The sequence below is a fragment of the Hoplias malabaricus genome, chromosome 12 (assembly GCF_029633855.1).
Source record: "Hoplias malabaricus isolate fHopMal1 chromosome 12, fHopMal1.hap1, whole genome shotgun sequence".
NCBI lineage: Eukaryota > Metazoa > Chordata > Actinopteri > Characiformes > Erythrinidae > Hoplias > Hoplias malabaricus.
In genome coordinates, this window is record NC_089811.1 from 584615 (window position 1) to 605000 (window position 20386).

A 20386-nucleotide genomic window follows, 5' to 3' on the forward strand; every position below is an offset into this window, starting at 1 on the left:
CAGGGCAGTAAAGTGCAGTAAAGGGTACACTAGGGCAGTAAAAGGCAGTAGAGGGTACATTAGGCCAGTAAAAGGCAGTAGAGGGTACATCAGGGCAGTAAAAGATAGTAGAGGGTACACCAGGGCAGTAAAGGGTAGTAGAGGGTATATCAGGGCAGTAAAGGGCAGTAAAGATCAGTAGAGGGTACATCAAGGCATTAATGGGCAGTAATGGGCAGTAAAGGGCAGTAAATATCAGTAGAGGGTACATCAGGGCATTAAAGGGCAGTAAAGGTCAGTAGAGGGTACATTAGGCCAGTAAAAGGCAGTAGAGGGTACATCAGGGCAGTAAAGATCAGTAGAGGGTACATCAGGGCATTAAAGGGCAGTGAAGATCAGTAGAGGGTACATCAGGGCAGTAGAGGGCAGTAAAGGTCAGTAGAGGGTACATTAGGCCAGTAAAAGGCAGTAGAGGGTACATCAGGGCAGTAAAGATCAGTAGAGGGTACATCAGGGCATTAAAGGGCAGTGAAGATCAGTAGAGGGTACATCAGGGCAGTAGAGAGTACACCAGGGCAGCAAAGGGCAGTAAAGGGCAGTAGAGGAAACACCAGGGCAGTAAAGGGCAGTAAAGGTGACTCTCTGACCGTCTGTGAGGGTCTATTTTATATTTCCTCCTCGTGGTGCATTGCATCCAGCGCAACTTTTCAAGCACAACATTAATTAGAATAACAAATGCTCCGTTGCTGCTGGAGATTCATTTGAATTTAGATTTTGCTCGTCTCGGATTTCGTTCGTTTGAAAATTGCTGCGGGAAACTGTATCTCTGACTAGAATTCTGTGTCTGACTTAACATGAAATATTCAAATTGATGCAAACTATCTTCACGGGAGGAAGAAATGAAACCAGTGTAAGAGAAAGAGAGAGTGGTGTTATGACCGGCGCCGTGCCCTGTTCTTTAACACACAGACGACACACTCCTGCTGTTCTTCAATTTACTGTTTTCCTGCTGATTCTCCTCCAACTCCTCTGTGTCTCTCTCTATCACAGCAATTAGGAACCTCACCAACACACCCCCCCCACTTCTCCACCACAACACCCCCCCACACACTTCTCCACCACAACAACCCCTCACTTCACCTCCACAACACCCCCACACTTCTCCACCACAAGCAACCCCCCCACACACACTTCTCCACCACAACACCCCCCCCAACACACACTTTTCTACCCCAGCAACCCCCCCACTTCACCTCCACAACACCCCCACACTTCTCCTCCACAGCAACCCCCCCACTTCTCCACCACAACCCCCCCACACTTTTCCACCACAACACCCTCCCACTTCTCCACCACAACAACCCCTCACTTCACCTCCACAACACCCCCACACTTCTCCACCACAAGCAACCCCCCACTTCTCCACCACAACCCCCCCACACTTTTCCACCACAACACCCTCCCACTTCTCCACCACAACAACCCCTCACTTCACCTCCACAACACCCCCACACTTTTCCACCACAACACCCTCCCACTTCTCCACCACAACACCCCCCCACTTCTCCACCACAACCCCCCCACACTTTTCCACCACAACACCCTCCCACTTCTCCACCACAACACCCCCCCACTTCTCCACCACAACACCCCCCCCACTTCTCCACCACAACCCCCACCCACTTCTCCACCACAACCCCCACCCACTTCTCCACCACAACACCCCCCACACTTCTCCACCACAACACCCCCCCCACTTCTCCACCACAGCAACCCCCCACTTCTCCACCACAACACCCCCCCCCACTTCTCCACCACAACACCCCCCCACTTCTCCACCACAACATCCCCCCACACTTCTCCACCACAACAACCCCTCACTTCTCCACCACAAGCAACCCCCCCACACTTCTCCACCACAACACCCCCCCACTTCTCCACCACAACACCCCCCCACTTCTCCACCACAACACCCCCCCACTTCTCCACCACAACATCCCCCACACTTCTCCACCACAACACCCCCCCACTTCTCCACCACAACACCCCCCCACTTCTCCACCACAACACCCCCCCACTTCTCCACCACAACCCCCCCACACTTTTCCACCACAACACCCTCCCACTTCTCCACCACAACACCCCCCCACTTCTCCTCCACAGCAACCCCCCACTTCTCCACCACAACCCCCCCACACTTCTCCACCACAACACCCTCCCACTTCTCCACCACAACACCCTCCCACTTCTCCACCACAACAACCCCTCACTTCACCTCCACAACACCCCCACACTTCTCCACCACAAGCAACCCCCCCACACACACTTCTCCACCACAACACCCCCCCCAACACACACTTTTCTACCCCAGCAACCCCCCCACTTCACCTCCACAACACCCCCACACTTCTCCTCCACAGCAACCCCCCCACTTCTCCACCACAACCCCCCCACACTTTTCCACCACAACACCCTCCCACTTCTCCACCACAACACCCCCCCACTTCTCCACCACAACACCCCCCCACTTCTCCACCACAACACCCCCCCACTTCTCCACCACAACCCCCCCACACTTTTCCACCACAACACCCTCCCACTTCTCCACCACAACACCCCCCCACTTCTCCACCACAACCCCCCCACACTTTTCCACCACAACACCCTCCCACTTCTCCACCACAACACCCCCCCACTTCTCCACCACAACCCCCCCACACTTTTCCACCACAACACCCACCCACTTCTCCACCACAACACCCCCCACACTTCTCCACCACAACACCCCCCCCACTTCTCCACCACAGCAACCCCACACTTCTCCACCACAACACCCCCCCACTTCTCCACCACAGCAACCCCCCACTTCTCCACCACAACACCCCCCCCACTTCTCCACCACAGCAACCCCCCACTTCTCCACCACAACACCCCCCCCACTTCTCCACCACAACACCCCCCCACTTCTCCACCACAACATCCCCCCACACTTCTCCACCAAAACACCCCCCCACTTCTCCACCACAACACCCCCCCCACTTCCCCACCAAAACACCCCCCCCACTTCTACAACGCCCCCCCCACTTCTCCACCACAACACCCTCCCCACACTTTTCCACCACAACCCCCCACGTCTCCACCACAACAGCCCCCCGAATTTTCTACCACAACACCCCCCACACTTCTCCACCACAACACACCCCCACCCCCACTTCTCCACCACAACACCCCCCACCCCCACACACACCCCACACCTCCAAATTCAGAAACAGTGTGAAGGTAAAGTTTATGTAGTGGATGGATGTGATGGAGATATGTGATGGAGAGAAGTGATGGAGGGATGTGATGAGAGATGTGATGGAGGGATGTGATGGAGAGATGTGGATGTGATGAAGGGATGTGGATGTGATGGAGGGGTTTGATGAAGAGATGTGGATATGGAGTGATGTGATGGAGGGATGTGATTGAGAGATGTGGATGTGATGAAGGGATATGGATGTGATGGGTGTGTGTGGATGTGATGGAGGGATGTGTTGGAGGGATGTGATAGAGGGAAGTGATGGAGGGGTGTGGATGTGATGGAGGGATGTAATGGAGAGATGTGATGGAGGGATGTGATGGATGGATGTGGATATGGAGAGTGGTGATGGAGGGGTGTGTTGGAGAGATGTGATGGAGAGATGTGATGAGTAATGTGGATATGGAGGGATGTGATGGAGAGATTTGATGGAGGGATGTGGATATGGAGAGTGGTGATAGAGGGGTGTGATGGAGATATGTGATGGAGGGATGTGATGGAGGGATGTGATGGAAGGATGTGGATATGGAGAGTGGCGATGGAGGGATGTGATGGAAGGATGTGATGGAGGAATGTGGTGGAGAGATGTGATGGAGAGATGTGGATGTGATGGAGGGATGTAGATGTGGATGTGATGGAGGGATGTGATGCAGAGATATGATGGAGGGATGTGTATGTGATGGAAGGATGTGGATATGAAGAGTGGTGATGGAGGGATGTGATGGATGGATGTGATGGAGGGATGTGATGGAGGCATGTGATGGAGGGATGTGATGGAGGGATGTGATTTAGGGATGTGGATGTGATAGAGGGATGTGATGGAGGGATGAGATGGAGAGTTGTCATGAGGGATGTGATGGACGTGTCAGGCAGAGATGGGCCGAGGGTTTGTTACCGTGGGACACAGGCTCCAGTGACTCCATGGCGACATCACACAGTCTCCATGACACGGCAACACACACGTCTGAGCCTGCAGCGGCATTTCATCAGCATCACACAGAGATTCATTCACACTGGAGTAATCCCCACCCTTCAACACACACCTAGAGAGAGAGAAAGAGAGAGAGAGAGAGAGAGAGATAGAGAGAAAGGATCAGTAAAGTAGAAGACAGAACAGAGGAGATGTAATGATCTTTCAGAGCAACAGACCGCACTGTTTTTATGAACTCTGGGTGTGTGTTAGTGTATCTGGTGTGTGTGTGTGTGTGTGTGTGTGTGTGTGTGTGTGTGTGTGTGTGTACCGTATCTTTCGGCTCTGTACTCCCTCTCCACAGGCCGGCAGCTGGTCCACAGAGTTTATAGAGCAGAATGACCACGGCTCAGTCACCCACTCATAAACACCACATACACTGCGGCATGGTAGAGCCTCATACACCTAGAGAGAGAGAGAGAGAGAGAGAGAGAGAGAGAGAGAGAGAGAGAGAGAGAGAGAGAGAGAGAGAGAGAGAGAGAGAGAGAGAGGAGTTCAGGACTATTAACACTGATATCACCTCTGATATTCACACTAATGGCTTATTAATTAGAGCTTATTTGGAGGAGTTGTTTTAATGAGGAGCAACTGATTTTCAGCAGGAATTCACAGAGGAAGAATGGAGAGAATATACAGGATTTCACTAATGAGATAATATTAATAAATATGTAAAAGCCAGAGTATATGACTGTTTATAGAGTAGTATAGACTTATGTCTCCTATTCTAGTGTATAGAGTGTTTATAGAGGAGGTGTATGGACTGATGTCTCCTATTCTAGTGTATAGAGTGTTTATAGAGGAGGTGTATGGACTGATGTCTCCTATTCTAGTGTATAGAGTGTTTATAGAGGAGGTGTATGAACTGATGTCTCCTATTCTAGTGTATAGAGTGTTTATAGAGGAGGTGTGTGGACTGATGTCTCCTATTCTAGTGTATAGAGCGTTTATAGAGGAGGTGTATGGACTGATGTCTCCTATTCTAGTGTATAGAGTGTTTATAGAGGAGGTGTGTGGACTGATGTCTCCTATTCTAGTGTATAGAGCGTTTATAGAGGAGGTGTATGGACTGATGTCTCCTATTCTAGTGTATAGAGTGTTTATAGAGGAGGTGCATGGACTGATGTCTCCTATTCTAGTGTATAGAGTGTTTATAGAGGAGGTGTGTGGACTGATGTCTCCTATTCTAGTGTATAGAGCGTTTATAGAGGAGGTGTATGGACTGATGTCTCCTATTCTAGTGTATAGAGTGTTTATAGAGGAGGTGTGTGGACTGATGTCTCCTATTCTAGTGTATAGAGCGTTTATAGAGGAGGTGTATGGACTGATGTCTCCTATACTAGTGTATAGAGTGTTTATAGAGGAGGTGTGTGGACTGATGTCTCCTATTCTAGTGTATAGAGTGTTTATAGAGGAGGCGCATGGACTGATGTCTCCTATTCTAGTGTATAGAGTGTTTATAGAGGAGGTGTATGGACTGATGTCTCCTATTCTAGTGTATAGAGTGTTTATAGAGGAGGTGTATGAACTGATGTCTCCTATTCTAGTGTATAGAGTGTTTATAGAGGAGGTGTGTGGACTGATGTCTCCTATTCTAGTGTATAGAGCGTTTATAGAGGAGGTGTATGGACTGATGTCTCCTATTCTAGTGTATAGAGTGTTTATAGAGTAGTATAGACTGATGTCTCCTATTCTAGTGTATAGAGTGTTTATAGAGGAGGTGTATGGACTGATGTCTCCTATTCTAGTGTATAGAGTGTTTATAGAGGAGGTGTATGAACTGATGTCTCCTATTCTAGTGTATAGAGTGTTTATAGAGGAGGTGTGTGGACTGATGTCTCCTATTCTAGTGTATAGAGCGTTTATAGAGGAGGTGTATGGACTGATGTCTCCTATTCTAGTGTATAGAGTGTTTATAGAGGAGGTGTGTGGACTGATGTCTCCTATTCTAGTGTATAGAGCGTTTATAGAGGAGGTGCGTGGACTGATGTCTCCTATTCTAGTGTATAGAGTGTTTATAGAGGAGGTGTGTGGACTGATGTCTCCTATTCTAGTGTATAGAGCGTTTATAGAGGAGGTGTATGGACTGATGTCTCCTATTCTAGTGTATAGAGTGTTTATAGAGGAGGTGTGTGGACTGATGTCTCCTATTCTAGTGTATAGAGCGTTTATAGAGGAGGTGTATGGACTGATGTCTCCTATACTAGTGTATAGAGTGTTTATAGAGGAGGTGTGTGGACTGATGTCTCCTATTCTAGTGTATAGAGTGTTTATAGAGGAGGCGCATGGACTGATGTCTCCTATTCTAGTGTATAGAGTGTTTATAGAGGAGGTGTATGGACTGATGTCTCCTATTCTAGTGTATAGAATGTTTATAGAGGAGGTGCATGGACTGATGTCTCCTATTCTAGTGTATAGAGTGTTTATAGAGGAGGTGTGTGGACTGATGTCTCCTATTCTAGTGTATAGAGCGTTTATAGAGGAGGTGTATGGACTGATGTCTCCTATTCTAGTGTATAGAGTGTTTATAGAGGAGGTGTGTGGACTGATGTCTCCTATTCTAGTGTATAGAGCGTTTATAGAGGAGGTGTATGGACTGATGTCTCCTATACTAGTGTATAGAGTGTTTATAGAGGAGGTGTGGACTGATGTCTCCTATTCTAGTGTATAGAGTGTTTATAGAGGAGGCGCATGGACTGATGTCTCCTATTCTAGTGTATAGAGTGTTTATAGAGGAGGCGCATGGACTGATGTCTCCTATTCTAGTGTATAGAGTGTTTATAGAGGAGGCGTCTGGACTGATGTCTCCTATTCTAGTGTATAGAGCATTTATAGAGGAGGTGTGTGGACTGATGTCTCCTATTCTAGTGTATAGAGTGTTTATAGAGGAGGTGTATGGACTGATGTCTCCTATTCTAGTGTATAGAGTGTTTATAGAGGAGGAGTCTGGACTGATGTCTCCTATTCTAGTGTATAGAGCGTTTATAGAGGAGGTGTGAACTGATGTCTCCTATTCTAGTGTATAGAGTGTTTATAGAGGAGGCGCATGGACTGATGTCTCCTATTCTAGTGTATAGAGTGTTTATAGAGGAGGCGCATGGACTGATGTCTCCTATTCTAGTGTATAGAGTGTTTATAGAGGAGGTGCGTGGACTGATGTCTCCTATTCTAGTGTATAGAGTGTTTATAGAGGAGGTGTATGGACTGATGTCTCCTATTCTAGTGTATAGAGTGTTTATAGAGGAGGCGTCTGGACTGATGTCTCCTATTCTAGTGTATAGAGCGTTTATAGAGGAGGTGTATGGACTGATGTCTCCTATTCTAGTGTATAGAGTGTTTAAAGAGGAGGCGCATGGACTGATGTCTCCTATTCTAGTGTATAGAGTGTTTATAGAGGAGGCGCATGGACTGATGTCTCCTATTCTAGTGTATAGAGTGTTTATAGAGGAGGCGCATGGACTGATGTCTCCTATTCTAGTGTATAGAGTGTTTATAGAGGAGGTGTCTGGACTGATGTCTCCTATTCTAGTGTATAGAGCGTCTATAGAGGAGGCGTATAGACTTATGTCTTCTATTCTAGTGTATAGAGTGTTTATAGAGGAGGCGCATGGACTGATGTCTCCTATTCTAGTGTATAGAGTGTTTATAGAGGAGGCGCATGGACTGATGTCTCCTATTCTAGTGTATAGACTGTTTATAGAGGAGGCGCATGGACTGATGTCTCCCATTCTAGTGTATAGAGTGTTTATAGAGGAGGTGTGTGGACTGATGTCTCCTATTCTAGTGTATAGAGTGTTTATAGAGGAGGTCTATGGACTGATGTCTCCTATTCTAGTGTATAGAGCGTTTATAGAGGAGGTGTATGGACTGATGTCTCCTATTCTAGTGTATAGAGCGTTTATAGAGGAGGTGTCTGGACTGATGTCTCCTATTCTAGTGTATAGAGCATTTATAGAGGAGGTGTGTGGACTGATGTCTCCTATTCTAGTGTATAGAGCGTTTATAGAGGAGGCGTGTGGACTGATGTCTCCTATTCTAGTGTATAGAGTGTTTATAGAGGAGGTGTATGGACTGATGTCTCCTATTCTAGTGTATAGAGTGTTTATAGAGGAGGTGTGGACTGATGTCTCCTATTCTAGTGTATAGAGTGTTTATAGAGGAGGTGTGGACTGATGTCTCCTATTCTAGTGTATAGAGTGTTTATAGAGGAGGTGTATGGACTGATGTCTCCTATTCTAGTGTATAGAGTGTTTATAGAGGAGGTGTGGACTGATGTCTCCTATTCTAGTGTATAGAGTGTTTATAGAGGAGGCGTATGGACTTATGTCTTCTATTCTAGTGTATAGAGTGTTTATAGAGGAGGTGTGGACTGATGTCTCCTATTCTAGTGTATAGAGTGTTTATAGAGGAGGTGTGGACTGATGTCTCCTATTCTAGTGTATAGAGCGTTTATAGAGGAGGTGTATGGACTGATGTCTCCTATTCTAGTGTATAGAGTGTTTATAGAGGAGGCGTGTGGACTGATGTCTCCTGTTCTAGTGTATAGAGCGTTTATAGAGGAGGCGTGTGGACTGATGTCTCCTATTCTAGTGTATAGAGTGTTTATAGAGGAGGTGTATGGACTGATGTCTCCTATTCTAGTGTATAGAGTGTTTATAGAGGAGGTGTGGACTGATGTCTCCTATTCTAGTGTATAGAGTGTTTATAGAGGAGGTGTGGACTGATGTCTCCTATTCTAGTGTATAGAGTGTTTATAGAGGAGGCGTATGGACTTATGTCTTCTATTCTAGTGTATAGAGTGTTTATAGAGGAGGTGTGGACTGATGTCTCCTATTCTAGTGTATAGAGTGTTTATAGAGGAGGTGTGGACTGATGTCTCCTATTCTAGTGTATAGAGTGTTTATAGAGGAGGTGTGGACTGATGTCTCCTATTCTAGTGTATAGAGTGTTTATAGAGGACCTGTGTGTTATTTAACTCCTCTGTGTTGTCTCTGGTGTCTGTAAATGCAGCTGAAATTCATTGGAGGATGTTGGAGATGATGTCGATGATACAGATGAGTGGAGCATGAGTGAAACGAGGGATAAATAGTTAATCTCTTTTGAGGGCTGTGAACACTCTAAATTCTCTGTTCCTCCAGATGGGAAGCGTCTGCGTGTTCATCAACTCAGAAAAAACAACACCCATAAAAACACCATTAAAAACATCACAGCGTTTAGCGGCGCGCAGCAGAGATGGAGCAGATGGAGGAGAGAAAGATCTCTCCATCATCTTCTCTTCTTTTAACCAGCGTCTGGCTTGCGGCGGGAGGCCTGCAATTATCACTGTTTGTTTTGCTTGATTTGGATTAAAGCAAAGCTTTGGCAACAACCAACTTTACACCAATCAGCCACAAGATTAAAGCCACTGACGTGTTCCACTGGAACCAGCTGCAGCACTTCACCGGGCCGTGGTTTTAATCTTGTGGCTGCTCCGTGTGGAGATGTTCTACCTTCGATCAGAAACACACCGGCCCTGACCCTCACACACTGTGCAGCTGTGACTTTAATACACTTTGTGTCCAAAAGTTTGTAGACAACCTTCATAATCAGTGCCCCGTTTTACACACATTCACTACGACAGGAGTTACCTCTCATCCATATTTCCTTTCTCTCTCTCCTTCCCTCTCTCTCTCTCTCTCTCTCTCCCCCCCCCCTCTCTCTCTCTCTCTCTCTCTCTCCCCCCCCCCCTCTCTCTCTCCTTCTCACCCCCCCCCTCTCTCTCTCTCTCTCTCTTCTCTCTCTCTCTCCCTCTCCCCCCTCTCTCCCCCCCTCTCCCCCCTCTCTCTCTCTCTACTCTCTTACTCTCTTTTGTTTTCTGTTTTCTCCTCTACCTTTCTTTCTCTCACTTTTTTATTTCTGTTTTTTGCTCTCTCTCTTTTTTTATATTTTTTTCTCCTTTCTTGTATCGTGCCTCTTTTGATTCTTTCTATTTTCTCTGTCTTCACATTTCTGCTCTTTTCCTCTTTGCTTTCTCCTTTGTTCTCACCTTCTTTCCTCTCTTGCTCTCATTATGTTCTCTCTGTTTCTGCTCTGTCTCTCTCTCCTTCTCTGTCCCACTATCTCTCCCACTCTTTCTCTCCCACTCTCTCTCTCTCTCTCTCTGTCCCACTATTTCTCTCTCTCTCTCTCTCTCCCACTCTCTCTCTCTCTGTCTCTCTCTCTCACCTACTTTACTCTCTTTTGCCTTCTCTTCTTTTCATTTGTTTCTCTCACTTTTTATTTCTGTTTTTTTGTTTTCTTTCTCTTTCCTCTTTCTGTTTTTTGCTCTCTTTCTATTTTTATTTTTTTTCTCCTTTCTTCTACCTCTTGATTCTCTCCGTTTTCTCTCTGTCTTTTCCTCTTTGCTTTCTCCTTTGTTCACACCTTCCTTCCTCTTTTGCTCTCATTCTGTTCTCTCTCAGTTTCTGCTGTCTCTTTCTTACTTTACTCTCTTCTCTCTCTCTCTCTCTCTCTCTCTCCCTCCCCCCCCCTCTCTCTCTCTCCTTCTCACCCCCCCCCCTCTCTCTCTCTCTCTCTCTTCTCTCTCTCTCTCCCTCTCCCCCCTCTCTCCCCCCTCTCTCCCCCCCTCTCCCCCCTCTCTCCCCCCCTCTCCCCCCCCTCTCTCTCTCTCTCTCTCCCCCCCCCTCTCTCTCTCTCCTTCTTACCCCCCCCCTCTCTCTCTCTCTCTCTCTTCTCTCTCTCTCTCCCTCTCCCCCCTCTCTCCCCCCTCTCTCCCCCCCTCTCTCTCTCTCTCTCTCTCTCCCCCCCCCTCTCTCTTTTCCTTCTCTCTCTCTCTCTCTATCTCTCTCTCTACACTCTCTAGAACATTCCCCTGATAGTGAGGTGAGGAGTGAGGTATAATGAAGTCTCTCACTTCTATTTCTCTCAGAGTGAGATTCTCGTTATTCTCGGGACGAGCGAGGGTCAGAGAGAAAGCGCAGAAACAGAATGAACACAGCACTAACCTGAGCCTTCGTAGGTGTCCGTATTAGCAGTGGGAGAGGGGGAGGGCCACAGGGGAGAGAGAGAGAGAGAGAGAGAGAGAGAGAGGGAGAGAGAGAGGGAGAGAGAGAAATGAAACAGCCATTAGTTGATCAGTTTGCCTTTTCCAGACTCCTGCCTCTCTCTACACTCCTTGCTGTGGCAGGTTTTAAACGTTCTTCTCTCTCCATGACACTGTTTACCGTTTGAGCCTGGGGCTCCTGCCTGAGCTGGGACTCGAACCCTGCTCTCACACCTGCAGCTGAGCTGAGGTCACTCATACGAAGGAGTGTCCACAAACTTTTGGACATGGAGTGCGCACCTCTGACCGCTCTGAGTGGCTCACTTTATGATCTGTTCTGCTCTGTAGAGTGTCCCACTGTAGGTGGCGCTGTTCGGCTGAGTATCAGCACAGCTGTGAGACCAGATTACAGGAGGGGCACTGCAGATAACCCCAGCCATGCTGGTATTCAGTAACAGCGCCACCTACAGTGTGATACGGCTTTATGTGACTGTTCTACATGCAGCGGCTACGGCCACGGCAACCACCACATTTCTGCCCAGAAATCAAATGTCATGTGTTGTCTGCAGAAATGGGCAGATGATTCTACTGTGAAGTCACCCAGCCCACCCCTAGACACACCCATGTCTAGACTGCCTCCCAGAATTCCCGCAGATGACCTCAAATGAGGGTCTTCCAGCGAACCCCATTCCTCTCCATTAGCCCCTAATTAATCACAGCATCAGGAAGTGAGGCTGGATTCTGTGGATCCTGATTAGAGCCACTCTGCCCGGGCTCAGACCCCCGCGGACCTCCTCTACCCTGAAGGAGGGGAGCCTCTGGTTTATTGTAATTGGCCGGTAAAGCTGAGCTTAACCTTTGCAGTGACTCTGAGGGCAGGGGGCCATCTGCCGTCAGCTGGACCACGCTGGAGCTGCTCCAAGTGCGAACGGAACCGAACGTCCCCAGGGAACGTCCTCAAAGCCCAGAGGCGTGGAGAGATACAGGGTTTAAATTACACCTTCACTCTACACCCCCACACCTGCCAACACCAGGCGCTGATACCCCCCCCCCCCCACACACACACACACAGCACACTGACCACCTGCTCATACCACTGACACTACAATAACACTGGAGAACACACACTGTACAGGTGTGTGTCACTCTCCATTCTCTACAATGAACAAACAGGATCACGCTGATGCTCTGTATACTTTGTTAGCCCTGTTAATAATCCACCACCAAAATCAAACCTGCTCTGTGTGGATCCATTAGAGAACCGGCTGAAAGGGGGGGATACTAAAGTATGCAGAGCAACAGATGGAGTACAGTCTGTAATTGCAGAACTGCAAAGTGCTCCTGTGTGGTCAGTGGAGCTGAGAGAATGTAGAGTGAGTGGAGAACATATGACGTAATGGAAACTGTGAAGGTCCTAAGACAGACTCTTGTGGAACACCATCTTATATTTCTGTAAATACTCTCAGTACAGTTTAAAAACTCCAGCAGCACTGCTGTGTCTGATCCACTCTACACCAGCACAACACACACTAACACACCACTGCCGGAGTTGGGTGGAGGAGGTTGTTTCTCACGGCTCGTGTCTGGAAATGATTGTAGTTTAGTTCTGGATCTCCTAGGTTTCACACAGAAGGCATATGTAGATAAAATATCAGGGCTGACCGGACAGATGTGGACACTCTTCTTCATCCAGATGTTTCAGCGATCAAACCTTTATGAACATTAACCACGTTTAAAGGCAGCCACAGACGGGGAGGTCCTCCCAGACTCAGGGGGAGGTGGTGTAATCTGGAGAATAAAGGCTGAAGGAAGAGTAATATTCAGTTCTAAGTGAAGTGAAGAATCGCCATGAAATATCTCCGCAGTCACGAAGTTCCAGAGTATAGAGGTGCACAGAGATACAGGGTTTAAATAGCTTCACTCAACACCTCCACACCTGCCAACACCAGCCGCATCCCCCACAGCACACGGACCACCTCTTCACACAGCTCCTACCCAACATAAAAACATCTGAATGTTCAATAGCTTCGGTAAAAATAACCTTTTCATCATCAGGAGTCTCATGCTGCAATCGTCTGGTGGAGGGAGAGACACTGGGCTGGAGCCGTCTCTCAGACTTTAGTTAAAAAGTGTCAAAAGTGAACATTCTCCCCTCGTCTCCACAGTGGAACACTGTTCTGTTTCTTAATGAAATGTCTGTGACCCGCTTTGGTCCAAACCCCACGAGCCCCACAGCAGTGTTCTCCCCCTGTGTAAACAGCCCCTGTTCAGAACGCCCGCTTTCAGCACCTGTTCCTTTAAATGATAATGAGCCGCTCTCTGTTCACCCCGACCCCGAGCGCACAGCAGTGAGGAGCGAGGAGCAGAAGCTCTGGTTTTTAGCCGTTTTCACTCTGTTCTCTTTCTTCTCCGTTTTTACTCAGTGCTCTTATTTCTCCGCGCTCGTTGTGTCTGTTTTGCTGAGTTTAACCTCGTCTTTGCGCTCTCACATAAACACGGGTCCAGCGCTGTGATTGGACGGACTCAGACGAGGGGGCGGGGCCATTCTAAAGTCTCTGCACTTGACGTCAGAAGCGGAGCAGAATCAGAGCGACTCGTTTTATCCCGTGTTTCTGACTCAGGCAGCGCACAGAACACTGACTGGGGTCTTGTTTCACAGTGTGTGGGTTGGTGGATATATATTAGAGGATGTTATGCCTGTGACTCTGTTGTGACAGTGCTGCTGCAGGACTGACTGTGAAGCCTAAAGCGGAATGTTTCAGAGCACAGAGGCGTGGAGAGATGCAGCGTTTAAATTACAATTCATTCTACACCTCCACACCTGCCAACACCAGGCGCTGATACACACCCTCCACAGCACACGGACCACCTGCTCACACCACTGACATTACAATATACACCACATACAGCTTTAATAACACACTGGAGAATAATATAATTGTACACTACAGGGCTGAAACCATGTTGAATACCTTCTAACTCCACTGTCTCTGCTTCACACCACACATGGCAACACTGTCCAGAATGGGAGAAACTGAGAGAGTGTGTGAAACTGTCCCCAGGTGTGTGTGTGTGTGAGAGAGAGTAACTGGGTGAAGGTGTGAAACTGTCCCCTGTCTCATTCCTCCAGTCCTTAATCTTTAATACACACTCCACTCCATCACCTCCCCCAAACACACCCCGCAAAAAATAACATGACTGCATTACTGTATCTTTTAAGGTGGAGCGGTGCGTGTGAGTAAGAAGCGGCTGTATCTTTTAAGGTGGAGCGGTGTGTGTGAGTAAGAAGTGACTGTATCTTTTAAGGTGGAGCGGTGCGTGTGAGTAAGAAGCGACTGTATCTTTTAAGGTGCAGCGGTGTGTGTGAGTAAGAAGTGACTGTATCTTTTAAGGTGGAGCGGTGTGTGTGAGTAAGAAGTGACTGTATCTTTTAAGGTGGAGCGGTGTATGTGAGTAAGAAGCGACTGTATCTTTTAAGGTGGAGCGGTGTGTGTGAGTAAGAAGCAACTGTATCTTTTAAGGTGGAGCAGTGTGTGTGAGTAAGAAGCGACTGTATCTATTAAGGTGGAGCGGTGTGTGTGAGTAAGAAGCGACTGTATCTTTTAAGGTGGAGCAGTGTGTGTGAGTAAGAAGCGACTGTATCTTTTAAGGTGGAGCAGTGTGTGTGAGTAAGAAGTGACTGTATCTTTTAAGGTGGAGCAGTGTGTGTGAGTAAGAAGTGACTGTATCTTTTAAGGTGGAGCGGTGTGTGTGAGTAAGAAGGGACTGTATCTTTTAAGGTGGAGCAGTGTGTGTGAGTTAAAAGCGACTGTATCTTTTAAGGTGGAGCAGTGTGTGTGAGTAAGAAGCGACTGTATCTTTTAATGTGGAGCGGTGTGTGTGAGTAAGAAGCGACTGTATCTATTAAGGTGGAGCGGTGTGTGTGAGTAAGAAGCGACTGTATCTTTTAAGGTGGAGCGGTGTGTGTGAGTAAGAAGCGACTGTATCTTTTAATGTAGAGCGGTGTGTGTGAGTAAGAAGCGACTGTATCTATTAAGGTGGAGCGGTGTGTGTGAGTAAGAAGCGACTGTATCTTTTAAGGTGGAGCGGTGTGTGTGAGTAAGAAGCGACTGTATCTTTTAATGTGGAGCGGTGTGTGTGAGTAAGAAGTGACTGTATCTTTTAAGGTGGAGCGGTGTGTGAGTAAGAAGTGACTGTATCTTTTAATGTGGAGCGGTGTGTGTGAGTAAGAAGCGACTGTATCTTTTAATGTGGAGCGGTGTGTGTGAGTAAGAAGTGACTGTATCTTTTAAGGTGGAGCGGTGTGTGAGTAAGAAGTGACTGTATCTTTTAAGGTGGAGCGGTGTGTGAGTAAGAAGTGACTGTATCTTTTAATGTGGAGCGGTGTGTGAGTAAGAAGCGACTGTATCTTTTAAGGTGGAGCGGTGTGTGTGAGTAAGAAGCGACTGTATCTTTTAAGGTGGAGCGGTGTGTGTGAGTAAGAAGCGACTGTATCTTTTAATGTGGAGCGGTGTGTGTGGGTAAGAAGCGACTGTATCTTTTAAGGTGGAGCGGTGTGTGTGAGTAAGAAGCGACTGTATCTTTTAATGTGGAGCGGTGTGTGAGTAAGAAGCGACTGCATCTTTTAAGGTGGAGCGGTGTGTGTGAGTAAGAAGCGACTGTATCTTTTAATGTGGAGCGGTGTGTGAGTTGGTAACTGTGGATGTGATGGGAGCTCAAGACATACCCCCCCCCCCATAATCCTACCCGCCCACTCTTGCCAAGACCCACCAAAGGCTCACTATTGAGAGGGCAGGCTTCCCCAGTATCCATCTCTCCTGTGTTTAGAAGACAAACAAACAGTGGGCACAGGGCCTCCTTTAGAGATACAGAGAGTGAACTGAGTGCTGGCGGAAGCAGGGTAAAGGGGGTGTTAAATAATTCAGGTTTTCTGAACTCCTCAGGACACAGTCTGCTCTGGTTTTCCTGGTGTGGGCCATATGGCAGGCGTCCCAGACCGTGGTGGACATGTGATATGCTCCCAGCCCCACACAGCCACCAAAAGAACCAATACCAGAACCTCAGGACTGGGCCTGGAGAGCAGAACACACCCGACACTGCTGCCAGAGCGGTAACCGCAACATCTGATCACAACGATCCACCCTCAGTGGAGCTCAAATCCTGGGAATCAGTCCGGGAAACGTTCCTGTAGCCGCCGAGACACACCCAGACTGTGTTCAGCACAAGGTTAGAGTCCTTTCTAGAGTCAGGACGCTTGAACATATTGGATCAGTTCTACCTTGAGTTGCCAGTAACATCTAAATCCCACAGAGTACAGTTTTACAAACACCAGCCTGAGAGCTCTACACAGCCTTGGTCTCATGACAAATGACGAGGGAGAGGAACAACACTCCTGTTACCATCGACACTGCTGTCTTCGCTGGCCTTGAGCATCACACACACCCTGTTTCTATTCCTGATGTGTTTCATTGGGCTGCCACTCAACAATGAACAAAAAGAGACTGTTCACGCAGCGGAGAAAAGAAGGGATGTGTTGATTGTGTTCCGACTGGATGCTAGTGTCGTGCTGCTCTGCCGTGTCTCTACGAGACGTTGGGTGTATCTTCTGATCACCTGTGATTGTTCCCCAAGCCTAGGTTTGTTGTAGACGACTAGAGGACAATTATCTTATTGCCTCAATAGCAGCTAGGGTTCCGTTCAAAATCACACAGTACCGGCTCCTCGCGAAGGCTCCTCTGTTCTGTTCGTCTCGTCCCGTCCTCCAGCTGGATTCTACATGTCGCTGGAACCATGTGACTGTAAACCACCTGTTGTTGTAGATTGAGACGCTGCTTCAGCGGGGGGATGTTTCAGGGGGCTCTTGGGCCTGTGTTACCTGCTGGTTCTGTTCGTTTAGTTCGGCTGCTGGAGTCACTCGCCCCACTCTGACGATTTTCATATTCTCTATAATCCATAAACACAAACACCCTTCAGTTTAATGACCCCACTGTCGTCCGGGCGACGCTGCCGGACGCTTCCGCTCACCTGCCTTGAGACCAGATATCTGCCTCCTGGATCCGTGATGGGACTGATTTAGCACAGACCTTAATTCTCAGTGTCTGTAAATGTGCTCCAATAAACCATCAGCTCGTAAAAGAACTCTATACAAAACAATCTGACTTGAATTGACTGTCCAGAGGGTTTTAAATATTTGTAGTATGTCTCGTCCAGTATCAGTACATGCCCTTAGTAAAGCCATCAAACCCTCACAGCAATGTTTGATATTATCTGTAGTAGATAGCCCTATGCAAATAAAATGGACAAACCTTGAAATAAAGCCGTGACACGTCTGGAAGGTGTCCCCGGCGCTGAACTGTATCACGCTCATAGTTCCAGGAACCAGACCGAGGGCACACTGATGAGACCACATGCCCCCAGTGTGTGAGAAAGACCCGCGAGAGCGCGAGAGAAGCAGAGTCTTGATTACAGAGCGCTGTTGGAGCATGGTTTATTTTCCTGCTGAAAGGACTCTGTGTTGGAGACATGGTCCTCATCAGAACGCAGGTGCTGTCTTTATTCCCACTCCGTCAGTGAGAGGCAGAAACTCTCCTCCGCACTCCGTACCTTCTTCATCTTCACCACGAGACGTGGAGCTGAGAATATGAGACTCTCTGCGACTCGGTCTGGGAAACGAAGCAGGAGGAGCCAGGTTAGAGGAGCTGGAGGAGCTCAGAGAGAACGTCCCTCAGACGAAACGCTCAGCAAACAACGACATTCAGTTCGGCTTCATTTACATAAGTTTCATCACCAGATTCATGAAGAAGATTTCCAGAAGTTCAGGTCCTTGGCCTTAGGTAAAGAAGTAAAATCCCTCACAGCAACAGAGAGGAACCACTGAGAGGGACCATGACCCAAAAAGAGAACATCCCTCAGAACAAAAGGAAGAACCATTGGGTGACACCAAAACTGAGATTGAGGGCCTACATCAGAATGCGTGGAAGAAGACACAGAAGGAGAACTGCCTCAGAACATCAGAAAAGACCTCTGAGGAAACAAGACTCTGAAGAAGGACCTACATCAGAATTAGGGGAAGAACCGCTGAAGAACCACAACTCAGAAGGAGAACCACCTTCAGAACCAGAGGAAGAACCGCTGAGGAACCAAGCCTCAAAGAACAGAAGGGAAATATGCTTCCATCATCAGTTTTCACTCCAGTCCCTGTCTAGTATTCTTCCACTAACATGGTGTGGTGTGAAACGTCTTGGGCGGAGGGATACTAGACTGTGCTGAGGCAACAGGTAATTCTAAATCATTTGACATGGCTAACACATAGTTATGAAGGCTAACTGGGTGACTACTGACTTCCAGTGTTTGTTAGCAACATTAGCCTCACAGCTATGGACTGCTAATATCAACAACAACTGGGGTCAGTGGGAAGTCACCATGCTTAATGCCAAGTGAGGGCTAGAGTGGTATAAATGGAGCAGTGGAGCTGTGTGATGGAGTGATGGAGCTCTATCCAATACTCCTGGGATGATCTGAGATACAGAACTAATCATCTAGCATCAGCACCAGTTCTCACTAATGCTGCTATGCCACCAAATCCTCACAGATATCTTCATGAGAAGCAAAGCCTTCCCAGTAGAGAGTGTTGCTGCAGTGAAGAGGAACTCACCCCTGGTAGATATCCTTCAGTTCAGGAGAACTTCACTGGAGGAGCTTCACCTGAGTCTCCCTGCCTCCCAGAAAAGGCCATTCAGGGTCTGGGAGCCCCTCTGAGCTCGTTTCCTAAACGTTAACACTCAGCATTCGTCTGGCCATTTAGAGACCACAGCCTCGGCCGAGCCAAACGCCTCTGGAGCCCAGGGACTGACCCAGAGCCTGTTAGCTGACAATTAACCATCTGTTCTCACTGAGCCACGGCCGAGTTATTCTCCTCTGCGCTCTGGACTCGTCTGGACGCTGACCTCTATAAAGCAGCCTGTCCTCTACGCGCTGTTCCTGCCCACGCTGCACATTTCCCCAGCACGCTTTTGGCCTTTAATCTTCCACCCGAGGGGAATTACCTGCCTCCGAAAATCTCCAACCAAACACAAACCTGATCACCGCGGATCAAAGGGTACCACCTGTCCAGCCTCCGCACCCTCCCACATCCTCCTCTCTTCTTTATCTCTCTCTCTCTCTCTCTCTCTCTCTCTCTCTCTCTCTCTCTCTCTCTAGACAAGGTCAGACCAGGCTGGACACATCAGGGACGGGAAACTACATCAGTTTGAAAATGGAGGCTCCTGAAAAAGCTGCAATCAGTGAAAATGTATATCCCCTGTTCGAACCCACCTTTACACACCTTAGATAACAACTGAACACTGTTAATGTCCCTCAGCCTTATACTTCTCCTGCTCTCTCTCTGGTGTTTCTCTCTTATTTTTAATCTTTCCCTATCTCTACTCTTTCTTTCTCTCTGTCTGATTTTTCCGTGCTGGTGGGTTCTGTCACGGTCCAAGGGCCAGAAGCTGAGGAATGTTTTTTATCTAATATTCTGTGGACACTGTTCAGTATAAAGTTTCTGACCTTTTGTCTGACCTCAGAACTCACCTGATTCTTCAGATCTAGTTTGGGACACGGCCGCCCTCCGTTAAAGGGCTTCTCTCTCAGCCACTTTGAGCGCACCTTCAGTCCACTGCCACATAAGGCGCTGCAGGGCGACCAGTTCGACCAAGCGCTGAGACGACAGTCCAGAGGACAGGGGACATGACATGACTCATCTAGGAGTCCTGGAGGAAACATAATTAATGAGGGATTAGTGATATCATCAGTCCATCGATCTGTAGATCACCAGAAACATTAGGTCTCCCTCAGTCATGCCATGCACCAAAGGGAGTAGGGAGGAGGGATGAGGGAATGAGAAGGGCATTGGGAAAAGAGTGCAGGGTGTAATGAGTACTGAAAAAAGATTAAGGGGTAGGAATTAGGGAGAAGGGATTAGGGAACAAAGAGAAGGGAGTTAGAAAGCATGTATTAAGGGAAATGAAATAGGGATTAAGGAGATGAGAGTAGGGATTATGGAGATGGGGTAGGGATTATGGACACAGGAGTAGGGATTAGGGAGACAGGAGTAGGGATTAGGGAGACATGAGTAGGGATT

At 47.9% G+C, this 20386-nt stretch overlaps 1 protein-coding gene across 1 annotated transcript in view; it reads right to left on the reverse strand.

Moving 5' to 3' along the window:
• Positions 1 to 20386, reverse strand: part of thsd7ba (thrombospondin, type I, domain containing 7Ba) — a 181955-nt gene that overhangs the window by 54208 nt on the left and 107361 nt on the right. Inside the window, exons 16-18 of the mRNA XM_066686841.1 lie at positions 19837 to 20015; positions 4519 to 4652; positions 4173 to 4320 (exon numbers count right to left, since the gene is read on the reverse strand). Of these exons, the coding sequence (XP_066542938.1) occupies positions 4173 to 4320; positions 4519 to 4652; positions 19837 to 20015 (461 nt within the window). The remainder of the gene's footprint in view (positions 1 to 4172; positions 4321 to 4518; positions 4653 to 19836; positions 20016 to 20386) is intronic.